Genomic DNA, 19,190 nt, shown 5'->3' on the forward strand with positions numbered 1-19,190 from the left:
TGATGTACCCCTGAGAATGAACAATAGTATAATCTGCCTATATCCATATGGTGAAAGCCAACTTAGATTCATTTATTTCAATGGGTTTACTCTGAGCATTACCTAAGACTGTAATTGCAACACCATTTACTTCCACGCAAGTGCCATTGTATTCAGTTGAACTTATTTCTGAGTAGACGCGGTTAGCTGCATAACAGTGCAGGCCTATTGCCCATACACTATTGCATACTCTTCTAGATAATGTTTCATAAAATTGCCAGTGGGACTGTTTACTTTTCAGAGCAGCTGGCCCAAACCAGACAAATGTTTTAGGTCTGAACTAAACATGTTCTGAAAAAGCAATGTATTACTAGATTCAAGTTAGCTTGATTGATCTCATGCACAGTGAAGTGCTTATTCTTGAGCTCCATAGATACAGTTTGTGGGATTTAGAAATCTGCAGAACCTTGGTTCTGTTGTAGCAAACAGAAGATGATGAACAATTTTCAGTATAGACATGGGCAAAATGCTGGAAATTCTAGCAACTTCTGGTAAAAATACTGAAATTCATTGGTTGTAACTTTATATTTTATCTTGATAGCAGTGGTGCACAACAACCGTTAAGTAGACAGTGTGCTAGACTTTGCAAGATACTGTAAGATTGGGTTTCATAAAGTTCATTGTGTACCTTGTGTGTGGATGTTTATCTTGTAATTAAGTTATTGTGCACAATTACTGGCAACCTGTCATAGCAAATAATTAAATACCAACATTTAAGTCTACACATACCTAGGATTACAAAACCTAGTATTTCAGTATAGTATTTCAAGTACGGCCCAAACTACAATGAAAAGGGAGAACTTAAGAATTATTTAGTGAATCAAATATTTCCTGAAACAAGAAACTTAATAGTGATAAGTAGCTTAAAGTCTGTGGAAATCTTTGTGTAAGATAGCCTTAATTATTCTCCAGTTGAAATGTGAGATGGTTCTTAGGACAAAAGTGTGTTGAAATGACTGTTACATTTCATTTTCCCAGATGGAATACCTCAGGTTTACTATTTTGGCCCTTGTGGCAAGTATAATGCTATGGTGCTGGAACTACTGGGACCTAGTTTGGAAGATTTATTTGACTTGTGTGATAGGACTTTTTCTCTAAAAACTGTTCTTATGATAGCCATACAGTTGGTGAGTATACTTCTATTTTCTTTTTTAAATAATGGTCCATTCAGTTTTAGCTGGATATTCTTTGAGCAAATGCAGAAAGAATGTGTCACCTGGTTGCTTAAAACTTGTTAGGGTTGTTTTCCACTGTATTTCTCTGTGAACGGTACTGTTAGATGTCATGAAGACAAAGGGTTGGCTATGGAGGTCCTATGAGCAGAGTTCTAGTCATTGAAGGGAGGGCAGATGATTCACACAGATTCCACTAAAAACCTGCTTCAAAGAGTTGGAAGTACCTCTGGAACATTGTGGAAGATAGCTGGAGGGGGAAGGGGGAATTAGCAAATATTGCCTCCCATCCTCCTTTTACTAGAGACAACCTCTGCTTTTCACAAACTGCCTTTTTGTTTGTAGAGGGGCTACTCTGGATCCAAGCCACATCTTTATAGCTAACTAAACACATTAAGACCCTGATGTTGAGAAAGATTGAGGGCACAAGGAGAAGGGGATGACAGAGGATGAGATGGTTGGACAGTGTTCTTGAAGCTATCAACATGAGTCTAACCAAACTGCAGGAGGCAGTGGAAGACAGGAGTGCCTGGCGTGCTCTGGTCCATGGGGTCACGAAGAGTCAGACATGACTAAATGACTAAACAACAACAAACACATTAATAAATGAACCATTACCTTTAGATCTAGCATGAAATATAATAGAGGATGCTGTATGCTCACTGATGGGAAACATTTGAACGTAGAAAATCTGAACTTTGCAAGTTGTATTGCTCTGTCTCTGTTATTCATGGAAAGGACCAAACAGCAATGCAACTGCTGCTCCCCCCCCCCCCCCGGCAAACTATTCTTCCACAGGAGCCCCCCCCCCCCATGGACCTTATCCTGTCTGGGTTTCTGAGATTTCACTTAGGACTGTTTTCATATTTCAGGCTCATTTTAATTGTTGTACTACCTAGAAACTGAATTTCAGCATACTACATTCAGTACCAGTTTCTGCACTATGTAATTCAGGTGCAGATTTTCATAATCTTTTGAGGTCTGTCCTTTCAGCACCCATTTAATTTACAAGGCAGTGCTGGGGTTCTATGAAGTAGGTTTGAATTCTTATCACAAATCCATTTTCTTCACAATAAATTTTGCAGCCTTTTCCTAAAAATCAAGTTTCTTTTTTCTGAGATGTGTTACACACTGTCATCTTGGCCATTTTTTCCTTAGGTGCATTAAAGTTTAAAAGTGGTTGCCTAATAATTTTAACGGACAGAATGCAAGCACTTCTTAGTTTAACAAAGAGTAATAGAAACACACACACTGACTCAGCACTAAAAAGCAAACGTGTGTACTCCCAAAGAAGCGAACATTGCTGCTTTGCTTCTCAGATGTTTTGCTGCTGTGTTGTAGTTTGGCTTAATGTGTTATCAGAGCATTGACTCATGGTTCAGGTCTCCCTAGGCAAACCATCAATCATAGATCACGGGGGAAAGTTTTGTTACAGTTTGTAGCTTCTCTGGAGAGAGCCTGGGTGTAGATGATGTATTAAACCAAACCATGGTTTAAGTTTAGCGTAGAGCAGCAGCAAAATGACTAGGCAGCAGCAAAGTCCATGTGATTTATTGTTCATGCTGAGCCACTTAGCTGCTCACTAGTCATAAGAGTGCCTGTTGTTGCAGCCTCAATCAAAGCTAGGAGTTTCAATGAAAGAAGAGCGTCCATTTTTATTTTGACCCATGAAGAAACATGTTCTTTCAAGACATATAGCAATTTTTGTTTTTATTTGTTCTGCTACTATAGTTGTGGTAAAAAAAAAACAAAAAACTTTCTTTCATTCTGTTTAATAGATTTCTCGAATGGAATATGTTCATTCAAAGAACTTAATATACAGAGATGTAAAACCTGAAAACTTCTTAATAGGACGACCAGGAAACAAAACTCAACAAATTATTCATATTATAGATTTTGGTTTGGCAAAAGAATATATAGATCCAGAGACAAAGAAGCACATACCATACCGAGAACACAAAAGCCTTACAGGAACTGCTAGATACATGAGTATAAATACACATTTAGGAAAAGGTATGTATTTATTTTTAGAACACAAACTTAGCCAATTCACTAGAATTCTGAGCAGCTCTGTGCATATTAATCACTTTTGCAAACGACTTGTTTTTGTAGCTCAGATAGGCTTTATTTGTTTTATCAAATGGTATTTGAGTGCATGTTGAGCATAAAAATATTGGCTTTTGTTTTTAAGTAGTGGACTTGAGCAGCTCTCTTTTGAGGAAATGTTACAATGTATGCGGCTTTTGATTTTAAATAAAAGACAAGTAAGGTGGACTTAACCATCCAGGGGTCCTCTACCTTTTTACCTTTACCTATAGAAATGTGTAAAATTGAGTGGAGAAATAGAGATATTTTTCTTTCTTGCATCATATTAGAAACCAGAGTCAGCCAATGAACTTGAATGGTGGAAGATTCAGAAGAGGCAAAAAAAGTAATTCTTCACACAGTGCATATTGTTAAACCATGGAATTCACTGACATAAGACTCAGTGATAGCCACCTATTTGGATGGCTTTTAAAGGGGATTGATGGAGCACAATAGATGGGCTTTAGATGGCTGATAGTCCAGTATGCCTCTAAACACTAGCTGCTGGGGAACACTAGTGAGTGCACTGTGCTCGTTTCTTGCTTGTGGGCTCTCCATTGGCATCTGGCTGGCCACTGTGAGAACAGATATTGTGCTATATGGGCCTTTGGACCATACCATCTGTACCTTTTCATTTTGGGTTATCTCTTTACTTCTTTCCCATTCCAACCATGATGGCTGTGATTCATCATACATCCCAGTGCTAATAGCAACTGTTTTGTAACTTTGTGTCTAATAGCTCAGGCTACAAAATTCAAAACAGATAAATATAACAATAGAAATGAAACAATAAAAATAAACAAACCTACATAAAAAGAAGCAGCAGTAAAGATCCAGTTAAGTAAAAGCCCTGGATAATTAGCGTGTCCAAGAATATAAGATTGTGTGCCTCATAGAGCTCTGTGCAATGAGTTCCAAAAATGAAGGGCTACCACAGAAAAGTGTCTTATCCTCACTTTGCAATTGCCTAAACTGAGGGCAGGGACACCTATAGCAGGACCTTGGAAGATTTCAAGTGATCAGGCAGCCTCTCATATGGTTAAATGTGTATCACTGTTGTAAAGGTTGTGCTCTGGAGGACGTGGCTTGCTTTTTATTCTTTTGTAGAAAGAGAATAAACCACCTGGATCAAAACAATGCAAAAGTGTTTTGAAAACTGCAGATGGGGCTTTCTCATTTACTTGCTCTAGAATTTGTATAAGTCTGGAATCATGGCAGTTTCACAAGTGCTTTCAGAAGCCAATGTATGAAGTTAAAACAGGGGAACTTAAAAGCAGTGTTCACGGCTATTATTCTCCCCCCCTCCCCGGTCCTGAAAGGGTGCTGCAGGAAGTTTTGCATGCAGCCTTTGGAAACTCTCCACACTTCCCTAAAAGAAAAAAAGGTGGCAGGTGCAGGGGAAGAGAAGCACATGTTTCTGAAATCAATAGGCAGAGTTCATTTTTTGCATTCAGTAATATGGAGAGCTGGAATAGTGTTTCTTGGCTTTCTAGAACACAACTCTTGCAGGTTTAAAACCCCAATATCTTGTTTGTTGCTATAACATGGCAACAACACAGTCCATTTTCAAAGCAGCTTTTTTACTTAAATATATAATTTAATTAGAGCAGTAGCAGTTAAATTTAGACTCCATATTTCCACACTTTTAAAGGCTGGATAAGTAAAGCATAATTTGTTTTCTTACCAATATTGTTTTTTTTACCTAAAATTATACTTGAGAAAAAGCTGTAGAACATAGCAAATATATTTTTGTAGCTGTGCATCTTGTATCATTCCTTTCTTATGAATAAGTTCAGAACTTGGAGTCTTAACATTTTAACTTTACTTTTCCAGAGCAAAGTAGAAGAGATGATTTGGAAGCTTTAGGTCATATGTTCATGTATTTTTTAAGAGGCAGTCTTCCATGGCAAGGCTTAAAGGTAGTGTGCCAATTATTTGAATTTTGTTTGCTCAAGTATTGTCATAGTTTCATAAAATATTTCTGAAGCAACTCAATATCTTTTCAAATTTAGGCAGATACACTGAAAGAACGGTATCAGAAAATTGGAGACACAAAGCGAGCAACCCCCATAGAAGTACTGTGTGAGAACTTTCCAGGTAATCATTTCTTCTATAAAAGAACTGTCTGTATAGAGATGACATTGCCAAATTAAATTGCTCACTAAATTAAGTTGCCACATCATGCTCATATTTGTGATGTCAGTTGTGCATATTTTCTCTTGCCTCTTACCTTCACTATTTTGGTTTAATTAATGATTAGCATATTGGTGAGGAAACAGGTTCCAGTGTTTCTTGTGCTCCCCCACATTTTTCATTTGCCTGCTATGTAAGAGGAACTGTTGTTTCTAATAGATTTTATGAAGCTGACCATGCAGTTGGTGGCTGGTAGACATGTAGTGAATTTATGAGGGAGATCTCAGAAATCAACTATGCAGCTGCCAGAAGGGCTTTCATTGCTAAGAGTCCAATATCCCATATTGAGAACGATCTCACAATTGGCAAAATATCTGGCTATGAAACATCTTACAAAACTTGTGGTGTCTCCAAAGTTGATTACCTTAATAAGCATCTGATAGAGTATTTTGGGAATGTACCTCCCTGAAAAGTTAATACCAGCCCTTTGAACTGTGCCTGGAAACAGACTGAAAGGTAGTGAAAGTGACAAACCACTGGAACAATATGATCACATATTCCTGCCTTGCTCAACAGTCTTGTTGACTTCGTACAAGATGAGGTTTGTGGTCCATGTTCAAAGGCAACTCCCACATACAGTGCATTGTGTTTGGTTAAGTCAATTGCCAAAACTTAGTCCCCTTTTGTGCACTAAATTCCAGTTTGTAAAAATACTTTTCTGTATTTGAAAACTAAAGGATTAGAATAGCAGTTCTCTGTTTTTACTGATATTTAAAATTATTTGTTTATTCATGTAGAGGAAATGGCTACATATCTTCGTTATGTGAGAAGACTAGATTTTTTTGAAAAACCAGACTATGACTACTTAAGAAAGCTCTTTACAGACTTGTTTGATCGGAAGGGCTATATGTTTGATTATGAATATGACTGGATTGGTAAACAGCTGGTAAGTGTACAGTTTAACAAGTACTCTTCTAATGTCCCTGTAACTCATGACAGAATATCTGCTAGCATATGAGCTACTTTTCTGCAATATAGCAAATACATAGATACTATAGAAGAGACTCCATTCTATCCTCTATTATTTTAATTTTTTTCTCTGAAGCTGTATATAGATATTTCATAGGACCTTTCTCTCTTTGAAAAGAATACTTGGGTTATATTTGTCTTGTATTTTGAGTGTGTAGAGGACACTGTTTACTCTGTAAGCAGGACTTTAGCAGTAGGAACTGCAAAAGCTATATCCTGTTTCACATTCCTTTGTATATATCTGCCGCTCTGTTATGTTTGGTTGGTCTAATCAAAGGAGCCTAAAGAGGTCTTGTTTACAGAAACTAGCTCTGAAATCCATGTTCTTTAAGTTTGACAATATGGTAGCCTATAAAACACGTATGTTTAATCATATCAGGGCAGCTTGTGTGTTCTCATAAGCCACAGTGTTCACAATATGTTAAATCCACAAAATTCAGATAGGGTTAAATGGCAAGTGTAACTTGCTAGTTGTTAGATGTCTCTTGCTACACTTGCTACCCTTTCTGATGTAGGACATTAACTGAAGCAACTCTCAAGATAGCCTGCATTTAGCCTTCCAGTAAAATGTTCTGTTTTACTTCCTGGTAATAAGTTTAAACTGTGTAATGGAAATGTACTTCTGATGTTTTGAAAACCTGCTCTAGTTGGACTGCCCCCCTTCTCTCGCTCCTTGCCATCTTCCATTAATTGCCCTGTGGGAACAATTCCAGAGAAGAGAAAAAGACACCAGGAGCTTTTTCTGTTCCAGCTGGACTGTCCGTTTCCCCCCACTTCTCAGCTGCCCCATGGGGTAGAACCTTGAGATATGCTGAGGTTGCTTATTGTTCCCCCCTCTTCTCCAAGTGTGCATTTCTGCTGCTTGTGTAAGTTGGCTTGGAAGGATATGTGTCCTGAAAGTGTAAAAAATGATACTTTAACCTCATGTTAGTCTTGCAGGTGGGTCCACAAAGTAACTAGCCTTCTTACTCACATATATCAATGTTATTAGCTTACAAAACCTCTGTGTGATAGTATTTCTTTCTTACCAAAAGCTTCAAGGCTTGTGACTGACTTAATATCATGGAAACTTAAGATGCTCTTTGAGTCAGTTTTCCAAAATATATGCTGGTAACTTTGAAACCTACTATGTTATATTGCCAGTATTCAACACAATGTATTGTTTGTAGCCTACTCCAGTGGGTTCAATCCATTCGGATCCTGCAATATCTTCCAACAGAGAAGCACATCCTCACAGAGATAAGATGCAACAGTCGAAAAATCAGGTATGCTGTCTGTCAACGTGTGCCATTTGTACTGTCATAGTTTTGCTTTAGTTCATGCTTCCAGTAAAACATATGTTGCTTTCTTAGTACGGTATTTATTAATACAAGGTTTTTGATTCTTTAAATAAATATACTCTGGGTAGCCGTGTTGGTCTGCCATAGTCAAAACAAAATCGAAAATTCTTTCCAGTAGCACCTTAGAGACCAACTGAGTTTGTTCCTGGTATGAGCTTTCGTGTGCATGCACACTTCTTCAGGTCTCTAAGGTGCTACTGGAAAGAATTTTTGATTTTGTTTTAAATATACTCTGTGTATGTAATTATGTATGTACTGTTCAATGCTTTATTATGTAGTTAGGTTTATGTGTCAGCATGAGGGAGGGAGAGAAAAAGGAAGTGTGAGATACTTCCTGGATCAGTGGAGGCATATTGAAGAGCTGTTTCAAAGATAGTGCATATCGGATCATTATCCCTCCACACCAGCCTCTTTTTCAGACTGAATTTTCCTATCTGCTTTCACCATGGTTAATCATTACATCAGCGCTGACTTAAACTATTGCTATGGTTAACAAGGCTTCCTATTAAAATAGGATTTGAAGGCAGCATCAAACTCATTTTTAAAATTTGATTTAGCAGGAACTCTGGTTAGTCTTCTGTGGTTACTGTTATTTACCTGTGTAATGATAACCATGTTTTAAATCCAGGGGCGAGGAGAATTTTGCCTAGAGAGTCTGGAAGAAGGGCACACATTGCCTTTCACCTGCCTGTGATCCATTACTGTTGTTGAAGGTTGCTTTCTTGCCAGTCTCCAGAATGTAGCTTCTTGTTAAGAATGATATGAAGTTTTTAGACACAACTTGAACTTCAGATGTGAGCAAAGGTTTTGGAATGCCTAGATTTCCCTGTGCTCTCATTGCTAGCTGTCTTTTCATAGCAAGAGCTCTATAGAAGTCAAACATACAGATGGGGAATGGTACTAGCTCAGGAATAATACTTGCTGCTTGTTGGTAAAAATTCTAATTGAGATTGGAGTTACTGCCGTGACCAAAAGCATCCAAGTGTTGAGGTGTATAGTATAATTTTATAGCTGTTCCTGAAACAATTGGTTCATTGTTTGCTCATAGTTCACGGAGTTCTCTAGAGTTTGTGGGTAGGATTCAGCTAACAAACCCTGCTGGGGAAGCCCATGCTAGCTAACTAACTCAATGGGGCATCCACCTCCCCCTAAAGAAATCTTGGAACAGTGCATGTGGGGAAGAGAGGGCAGATTGTTCTGTCAGGCGAGCAGAAGTGCTTGCTCTGATGGAGCAATCTGCTTAGCCTTATGCTGAATTTGTTCCCACATATTTTGTATTTCTTGAAGTTCTGTCATTTTTATTCGAATTAAAAGATTATCTTTACAACAAGGACTGATTAAGAATACAAATGCTATCTAATATTAACTGTAGCTCAAAGTTGCCAGTATTTTTTGAACCAAAGCTAGTGGTAGCAGCCTGGCCTGGTTATATCTATTCTATGATTTCCCTCAGCAGTACAGATAGTTTTCCCCCAAGCCTAAGGATAAAAGTAAACTGAGAGTAACTTGTGCCTATAAAATGAGTAGGTTTGTGCAGCCTGGCTCAAGACTCAGTGTACTTAATAGACTTGACACACAAGTAAAAATGTGGATCTGTCAAAATAACTTCATTTTATTCATACATTTTGTATAGAAAAATTAAAGCGTACATTAGTGTAAACACCACCACATTAAGTTTCTCATGTTAACTTCTGCTTTAAACTTTTGTTTAAACAGTTTTGGCAGGTTTGAATTTTAGCTTTCAGATATTAAATGTATCTATGACAATCTGTATTGTATTGAGTGTGCATGCTATGGAAGTACTGTTGATCTCACCTTTTAAGAACGCCTCATTCAAGTGAGCTTTTTAGAAAGCAAAGTTTATCCTGCCCCAAATGTCCCCAAGTATTCCTATTATGCATGGGATTTCATGTTTGAAGTTTTTGTTGAAAAATTTCAATTACTTACTTTTAGTATAAAAAAAACTTTAAACATGTGTCTTTCTGTATTCGAATACATATGTATGCATAATGCTACATGTGCATAGATGCCCTTGTGTTCCTGTGATTTTTTTTTTAAAAAATGTAGAATACAGCTGATTAGCTGCATGATGTGTTTAATATATTCTGGGTTCTTATTCCTCCTCTTCCATGCATGCTTAATGCATTGTATAACTGGCAGTCGACAGACCACAGGGCAGCTTGGGACCCCCATCAGGCCAATCCCCATCACTTGAGAGCTCACCTAGCAGCTGACAGACATGGTGGCTCGGTACAGGTATTTTCTGTTATTTGCATGAATATTTCCACATCTTTATATCCTTCGACACACACGCCACGTGTGTAATTTTCTGCTGAAAATTCTACTTCATAACCAAGTTTGTAACCACACTCCTTTTGTGATAATATCCATACTGAAAAAGATCACACAAAATTTGACTTCGTTTCTACAAATGCTTGTAGAAAAATACTCATCTGGAATTTTGTGGGGTGGGGTGGGGAAGGGTTTGGTATAGTTGACTGAGTTGACAGATGGAATAACAGTGGTGGTGACAGAAATAACATTGGGGCCAAATGAATTTGGACTGTAGAATATCTGCAAACTGTTGTGCTACTGGAATGTACGTAAAGAAGCTTTATGCCACCAAGAATAAGTTTTGTTATAGTAGGCTATTACATATCTAATATGCTTGTGCAGATGTCCTTCCACCCCAAACAGATTACCAGTGCTGTTGGTTCTTTTAGTGGTGATTCTTGTTAAACAGCCAGTAAATGGGATGCATGGCTGCTGCATTTTCCATTTCCTCATGTATCTGATATGTTTGTGCCACAAGAACAAATGAACTCTTAAGTGGTACATGGGTGGTGCAGGAGTGACCTTGTTCCCTCAGGGTCTGGATGTAAGATATTTCGTGCCAAGGTTTGAACACACGCATCTCCTTCACATCTTCCACTTGGAAGGCTCTCACTGAATTGGAGTGCATGTTCAAAAGTAGCTTGTGATTCTATACTCTGCTTGCTTTTTCTCATTGCAAGTTTATCTGTCGCTCCATCATATCAGAGGGGATTGAATTTGTATTAGCGGTATTGATAACAAAATTGAGCAATCTTCTCACAGTAAATACAGAATGAGTATGCATAAAAGCTAATCATTGAAATCTGCTGACCCTTTTCAATGGGCTTCCAATTCCTCATAAAAATTGAGTGGCAAATGGGAAGCTCTCTTAAGATTCTGCTCTCCCTTTCCTCCATCTAAAATTAGGACCTGAGTAGCTCTTGCTTCTTTAATTGCAATTATATTGGTCCACTGGTTAATCTTGCTGTTCCCATAATCCTACTAACACTTGTACTTTGTTTCACTAATGCTTATACAAGGATAATTGAGGGTCTTCCTTTTTATTATTGAATGACACTGTGATAATTACAAATCACTGATACAGAAAGAAGGTACTTTTCTGACATATTTTTGTCCAGCCATAGTCACGATTAGCTAAAGCATGCTGTTGTCTCAAGTACTAGACAACAATAGAAGCAAAATGCTTTCCCCATACTGAGCGATTTTATTGGCTGTTGAGACAGAACTGGGATTCAATCATTCTCAGTGAGCAGGCAGAGACTATTTAAGAAAATTTATTTGCCATTTAATCATCAAAATCTCCAAGCAGTTTGCATAAAATATAAAATATGCATTATAATGAATGATAAAAGCAGATCTTAAAAATAAGAGAGTCTGGTTTTTTCCAATATAAAATGAGCACATTATAAAATACACATTATAAAACAAAACAACAGATTAAAATATTTGTTACATTTACATGTTTTGGTAGACTTAGATAAACAAAAAAGGCTTCAGCAGTTGCTGAAAACATTAAAGTGTGGATACCTGCCTAATGCCAATGGGCAGGGAGCTCCAAAGTGAATTATTATTTGCAAGTGCAAAATGAACATTATTTGGTGCTTGTAAAAGTGTCAGTTCTGGTCACTGAAATGATCACCGGTCTGTTAACAGCAGCCAGTGTGTCTGTAACCTCCAGACCATGCAAGATACTTCAACTTGCTGGCCACTAGATGATGCAATGCAGGCTGTGAAATGTGACTTCTTTGCTGTTTGCACTGCCACATGGTATGCATGATTATGGGCGTTTGGTTGGCTTCATGGTGAGACTTGTACCTCTTGTACTCTAGTCGTCCAGCTTGCTTCAAATCCCATAGCTCCTCAGAATACCAAGGAGCCACTTGGGCTGCACAGTGCCAGGAGAAGCTCAGAAGGAATAGTTTCCATCAGTCTCTAAGGGTTGCCCATCCAAATGGATTCACTTCCCTTGCAGGAGGGAATTGCAGCTATCAATCCAAAATACCTACTATCATATCCAATACTATAATAATAATCTCCCAAAGCTGGCTTGTTGAGAGGAAAGATTGATTAAAAAAACAAAAAACAAACCTGAGTTGAACATCCATGTAAAGATGTCATTTACAAGTGCACTCACTGGTATTTTTCTGATACTGGTAAACTGTCAGGCACTGCTGATCTTCATGAAGGACATTGTAAAACACCAAATGTCACCATTTATTTTTGCTGCTAATTTTGGTGAGAGTATTCTCACTCCTCACGGTAGTACAAATGAATCATTTTGACTTAGCATTTATATAAAGATCTCATTGCTTTTGTTCAGTAGACTCTGTTAAGTGGTTCTCTGCTATAGCCATAGTGACAAAAGTGGGAACTAAGCTAGTGTTGTAATGGTGATTATAGGAAATGAGATACTGTCACTGTCGTCTGACACCTCCATGACCTGCTTTAATGGAAAAGGAACAAATTGCAAGTTGCTAATCTTGAAGTTTTTCTGCAATATATTGTGGCAGATCTTCCTATAAAATGATTTGGTAATATAAATGCGTTATAAGCATTATTGTTCAAGTTATTTGTTTGGTCAGGATTTTCTGTGCTTATGCAGTGAATTGGTGAGTTTTCCCATACATGCTTGGAGTCTTATAGCAGTGGATTATATAAATTTGTCCAGTCATGATTATGCCATGACTGATATGTGACTACATCAGAATAATTGAAATATGTTGGTGTAATGCAATCAGTCTGGGTTTAAGTTCTTGTTGTGTTTTCAGTTCTAGCTGCCATGGACATTTTTTTATGGCAAGCTGGAATATAAATCTAGCAAATAATTAAAAACATATCCCATTCACTCCTTATTCCAGGTTGAATCATGATGGTTTGTATTTTTCAGGGCATCTCAAATTAGGTAGCAAATTACAAAAGGAGATGACCTTGGATATGACTTATTGACATATTTTAAGCCCCGTTCTGTTGCTGTGAGCTTTGAAGAAGGTTCCTGAATGGCTTGGATGTTTCCAATTCCTGACTACAACTACCAGAAACTGCTACAGGATCCTTTGTAGAAGAAATAAGCCCATAAATTTAACATCTTGTTGGGTTTGCTGCTTATGTTTGCAAAAGCTCACCTTGTGAACTTCTTGGGTATTCTTGGGTTCCTGGACAATAAATAAATTTACCTTCACACAAACTGAACCATTTTAGGTTTGAGCTTGGAGTACTTAACTTTCGTTATGTAACATCTGAAATAAGTGGTTGGATTGGGTTTCCAAATAAAATGTGCATATCCAAAATTGGAGTTTAAGGTTGTGAATAGCTATTATGAATCATAATACAGTGGTACCTCTGGTTACGAACGGGATCCGTTCTGGAGCCCTGTTCATAACCTGAAAGGTCCGAATCTGCGCACGCTCGATGCGCGATTTGGTACTTCTGCGCATGCGCGTGATGCCATTTTGCACGTCTGCGCATGTGCGAACCGCCGAACCTGGAAGTAACCCGTTCTGGTACTTCCGGGTTTGGCGGGTTCGTAACCTGTGACGAACGCAACATTCAGCGTTCGTAACACGAGGTACGACTGTATTGAAATAAAAATGTTCAACTTGTGGGAGATCTCAAATACAAGTTTTCTGTAAAGGAAGAAAAACTTTTAAGTAAACCAATTCAGTAGTGACACCTGAAACTTGAATCTTGACTATGGTACTTTCCAATAGCATGCAGCCTATGTGCTTCTGGTTTAACTTCACAGGAGAGGCTTGTGCCATTTGCATCTAAAAAATAGCCTATTCCTGCATATATAGCTATGCAGTTCTATCCCACTTGATTTCAATAACCCTTTTATAGTGCTGTGTTTTTGCTTGCTACCATTAATATGCTAACAACATGCTAACAACAACAATAATAATAATAATAATAATATTAATATTAATAATATTAATATTAATATATTATTTATATCCCGCCCATCTGGGCTGCTTCCAACAAAATATTAAACATTAAAAGCTTCCCTAAACAGGGCTGCCTTCAGATGTCTTCTAAAAGTCTGGTAGTTTTTCTCTTTGACATCTGGTGGGAGGGTGTTCCATAGGGCGGGTGCCACTACTGAGAAGGCCCTCTGCCTGGTTCCCTATAACCTGGCTTCTTGCAGTGAGGAAACCACCAGAAGGCCCTTGGCACTGGACCTCAGTGTCTGGGCAGACGATGGGGGTGGAGACGTTCCTTCTGGTATACTGGACCGAGGCTGTTTAAGATCCTACATAAGAGGCTATTAGCAAATCCATCCTTTGCAGCACAGATGAATCGGGCAGAGAGCATTGTTTACTGACACAGCAGTACTGATTGCTGCTAGTGCTAAACAAACAGAAGAGTTGGCATGAGAGGGTCAGGTCCCATGTACCAGAGCAATGAGATAGGTTGTCTCTTTTAACTATGAATGGGAACCTAGTGCTGCTTTCATGGAACACATCCCTTCTCCTACGACCTGAGGACCTGCCACCATCACTAGCAAGTCAGCTTTGTGTAGCAAAATGTTCTTTGTGTTCCCTCTTGTAAATGGGTGGACCATATGTACTGTTGCCTCAAAAATACTTTTATCGTGTTGGAAGATATTGCCTACATTATTAACTTTGGCGGTTATAAAGCACCTGAAAGCATCTTAAAATGGAAAGCTTTAGCCTTGACCTTATGCATTCAAAATAGTTCACTGATCTCATTTACCTATCATTTTAGTAAGTACAAAATAGCAAAGCATCTGTTGGTAGTGATTAGGGTTTTTTGAAAGTCTCAAACGTGTGGTTATGGTGCTTTGGGAAATCTCTCTTCAGTTTTATTCTGTCTATTCAGCTTCCATTAAAGCGAATGAATGATTCAAGTTGTGGAGAGAAATTTGTTGGTTGTCTAACACTATTTGATTTGTCAATGTGAGACATAAAAAAGAAAATTCTTCTGACTGTCCATTTTTCTCACTTGCTTTGATTTCTGGAAGAAACATACCGTTCATTGTTAGTGTTTCACTAGCTAGCCTCCTACATTCCTGTTTTACAAAAGTTTGCCTTAGTTCCTGAAAATGTCAGCTGAATAGCTCTGATGAATTGTCTCTTTCACAGTTCTTGTGTTACAGTAACTTGAAACACTTATAAAAGGTCTTTTTTAAACTGGTTCCCCCCCCCCCAGCAAATTATCCAGACATCTTATTTATTGTGAGAGGCAGATTTCACTTGGGGGTTCTTCTGAATATTTTAGGCATGCCTATAGGTTCCCAGTTTGCTGTTGCTTTAGGGCTGGTCCACAGACCAATCTTGATCTGCCATTTCCCTATCCATCAGCTAGGTCAAGCTTCCTCAACCTCGGCCCTCCAGATGTTTTGAGACTACAATTCCCATCATCCCTGACCATTGGTCCTGCTAGCTAGGGATCATGGGAGTTCTGAATATATCAAATCAAAGTTTATTGTGTTAGCCAATTGGCCATAGCACATAGAAAAGAATTCAGGCAGAAACCTGCCACAGTTATACAAGATATGTTAGATATATTTGCTAAACAACAGATATAAAATCATGGTAGATAAAACAAAATATGGTAAAAGCAGTAATAAATCATGTGGCTATGGGTATTTCAGAATATTTACAAAAGTCCAGGGCTTTAAAAAAAAAAAGAGTTAACCTATTGAGGTGGCCCTGAGCTTCAGGGACTGCAAAATATAGGTGGCCACACCGCGGGTAACCATGGGGTTGGCGTCCACCAATAAGTATTTCATACACTCATCTTCCAAGACGATGGACGGGGGAATTAACAGGAAGAGCCTCGGTCTTATTGAGTCATATAAAGAGCAGTGAAAGAAAAAGTGAATAAAGTCCTCTATCTTTCCCCTGTTGCACGGACAAAGGCGAAGATCAGGAGGAGTGTTGGAAAATATACCCTGTAGGAATGCTGTAGGAATGGAGTGGAAGCGGGCAAGTGTAAAGGCTCTTCTTTGCATAGGGTTCGTCAGCTCACTGAGATAGTGGGCCAGAGATCTTACTGCCTTCACGCAGGGCAACTACGTAGATAGGCTAGCCGAGTTAGATAGAGCCAAATCCAACGCTTCATCCCTGTCTAACTAACATCCATTTGCGGATTTTGTCTTTATCCCATGAGGTCGAAGCGGCAAAGTCTGGGAGGGAATAGCGTTTGCAAATGGTCGCCATGCCTTTTGACCAAGTATGACTGCTGGTAATGGCTAGAAAGGCTTGTTTGGCAAGTGACGAGTTTGAGGCTTCTGCAAGTGATCTATAGTAGGTGATTATCCTAATATGGGCTCTTGCGACTATAGATAGAAGTCCCAATTCCAATCTTAGTTGGGCAGATATGGTCCCATTGGGGAGTCCCAAAATCTTTCTTGCCAGGAGGTTTTGCAGAGTCTCCAGTCGTTGGAGTATTTTCAGATTCCACCCCCATATTTCCACCCCATATAGCAGCATTGGGGGTATTTTGCTGATATAGGCGTTTCTGATTGGCGCCACCAGCTGGTCTCCTTTTGCGTAGAAGAATTTCACCAGGGCCCCCACGGTTCGGCGGGCGGCCAAGGCTGCAGAATTTTCTGCAGACTGAGGCTGTTTGTTACCCCAGCGACATGTGACTGGTTGATTAGATTATCTGTCTGAAAACTGTAGAAAGGCTCCCTTTCCTTTCCTAAAGAAGCTGCACAATTGTGAGCTGATCCCCCCCAAACGAGGCTTTTCCCTCTTTGCAAAAGAAGCTGCAAACTGTGAGCTGATCTTCAAAAAAACAGGGCTTTCCCCTTTGCAAAAGAAGCTGCACAACTGATAGCTGATCCCCCCCCCCAAACGAGGCTTTTCCCTCTTTGCAAAAGAAGCTTCACAACTTTGAGCTGATCCTCAAAAAAGGGCTTTCCCCTTTGCAAAAGAAGCTGCACAACTCTGAGCTGATCCTCAAAAAAACGGGGCTTTCCCCCTTCTCTAAAACCTAGGTGTGTCTTATGTTCAGGTGCGTCTTATGGAGCGAAAAATACGGTAGTTCTCTTTTTAATAGTAGCTGTTGCAATTTACTGCAAATCCTTTATTGCTGAATATAGTAGTTCTTCACTTTTTTCTCCTTTAAGTAGTCAATTTTTTTGTAGATGGCTTTTTCTACAAGCAGTTGGAGAAAGTTTAATAAAAATATGCACGAGACTTGAATGGAAAAATAGTTGTAACCTAGAAGTAACACATTAATATACTAATTTCAGCTCCTTATGCTATGAAAAAAATATTACACCAAATATGGGCATTTACTAGTGTATGATTTTTGGAAATGCTTGTAATTGCAGGTTGTAAGCTCAACAAATGGAGAGCTCAACACAGATGATCCTACTGCAGGACGCTCAAATGCACCCATCACAGCCCCTACAGAAGTGGAAGTAATGGATGAAACAAAGTACGTATTTTCTTATACAAAATAACCCCTATGTTGCCATCGCACCTTGTGGTACTGAATATGTGAGTTAGTCAGTACCTGGTTCTCAAGATAGGAAAGATTGGAGGGAACAAATACTTGACATAGGAGGGATTTGTGTTGCTTAAAATGGGCAATGTCATGCCCAGTAGGGGCATTCATGGTGCGCTTTAGATGCAGCTTTCCAAATTACAGGGCCCCCCAAGGTACATGTGACCGTGAGTGTTGAGCTGAAGTGCTTCAAATCCAATTGCTGCTTGTATTTGTCACTTTTTAACCTAGGAAGCTCTCTAAAATACTTACCCAAAAGAATGCAAATGAGTGCAGCTATTCTCTAGGGAAGGCTGCAGCTTGAGTCCCTTTCTAGGGACTCAACAGAGCATATTTCTCCCCCCCCCCACCTGATTAGTACAGTAAATTGGAGGTGGGTGCATCTTTTCATAAACCCATGTAAGTACCCTTTTCTCTTAACTCCAAATAACTCAGGATCTTCATATGCCAGTGATGTGGTAGTGGTTAAAGGAATAGGGCTTTATTGACACCTAAAAGAACCCCTCTGTATGCAGGCATGGGACACTCTTAGGGTATAATTATGCCCCCATTGAAAATTAGGCAAAGCAAAGAAGTAAAGTTTGTGCATTTGTTGTACTGTAAAATATACTTTTGGTTTCTTGATAACTTCAGTGTTATGTTATATATGCAAAATGCAGCACTTTTACAATGGATAGCATTCTGATTCTCTTTCCCCCTTGTATTTTCTTTGTATTAGCTGCCAGAAAGTGTTGAACATGTGGTGAGTTATAAAGTGCAGGCAGGCAGAAAAGGCTCCAGAGCATTTTAAAAACAAAAGAGCTCTCAAGAGCAAAGTACAATTGGAAAACCATTACAAATGAATTCGAATGGCTTTTGTTATTGGTCTTTTTTAACATGAGAAACTTACTACCTTCTTGAGGAGCACTTTTGCCTGCTTCTTTTCCTGCTTGCTTTTCAAATCTTAGTGTACTTTTATCTAATACTTCTAAATTTTTGTTTTAATGTCAATAATTATATGCAGTAGTTTACCTATTGGTATGCCATTATAGAGGGCAGACTATTTTTTCAGGTCCTAACATCATAAACAATTAAAGCACTATTGTCACTAAGTTATAGCAGATATCTGTACCTATATTTATGAAAGTTTAGTCATTGGTAATTATTTGCTAACTGATAGCTTAATCTGTGTACATTTGCGTTTCTCAAATTCATACTTTTGCGTATTCCCTGACTTCATTGCTGAACGCAATTTGTGCACTAAGCTAATTTTTATCATACTGATTTACTAACACAGTAACTAAATGGCAGATTTTTCTAAAGTGATGGAAGAGCTTGTCAAACTTCTGTTGTTTGGTATTTACACCAGACAATTGGGAGACATAGGGGCATTTTCTTGAGGCATGTTAAGGTTAAAATAACATAATCCAGTGTATTTGTTTAAACATAGGCTATAATAATATACAATCTAACATAAATATATTGGTAGAGGTCACAGCCTAAAATACATTGATGAAAGCTGTGTAAACCTGCCTCAGAAAAGCTACAGAACAAGCATGGTGTCAGGTACACAATAGTCATAGCAAATAAAATCAATCAAAAA

General features: G+C 38.6%; 1 protein-coding gene across 6 annotated transcripts in view; it reads left to right on the forward strand.

The window, feature by feature from the left end:
• Positions 1 to 19,190, forward strand: part of CSNK1G3 (casein kinase 1 gamma 3) — a 52,184-nt gene that overhangs the window by 22,814 nt on the left and 10,180 nt on the right. The window contains exons 6-14 of one of the 6 annotated variants that reach the window (XM_033164455.1): positions 1,018 to 1,166; positions 2,990 to 3,224; positions 5,130 to 5,215; positions 5,309 to 5,393; positions 6,227 to 6,375; positions 7,628 to 7,723; positions 9,959 to 10,048; positions 17,433 to 17,539; positions 18,327 to 18,350. In XM_033164455.1, coding sequence (XP_033020346.1) covers positions 1,018 to 1,166; positions 2,990 to 3,224; positions 5,130 to 5,215; positions 5,309 to 5,393; positions 6,227 to 6,375; positions 7,628 to 7,723; positions 9,959 to 10,048; positions 17,433 to 17,539; positions 18,327 to 18,350 — 1,021 coding nt within the window. Of the gene's footprint in view, positions 1 to 1,017; positions 1,167 to 2,989; positions 3,225 to 5,129; positions 5,216 to 5,308; positions 5,394 to 6,226; positions 6,376 to 7,627; positions 7,724 to 9,958; positions 10,055 to 17,432; positions 17,540 to 18,326; positions 18,351 to 19,190 lie in introns of all 6 variants that reach the window. The other 5 variants (XM_033164454.1, XM_033164458.1, XM_033164459.1 and 2 more) reach the window with 5 other exon arrangements.

This window comes from Lacerta agilis, chromosome 11 (assembly GCF_009819535.1).
Source record: "Lacerta agilis isolate rLacAgi1 chromosome 11, rLacAgi1.pri, whole genome shotgun sequence".
In the NCBI taxonomy this organism is placed as follows: Eukaryota; Metazoa; Chordata; class Lepidosauria; order Squamata; family Lacertidae; genus Lacerta; species Lacerta agilis.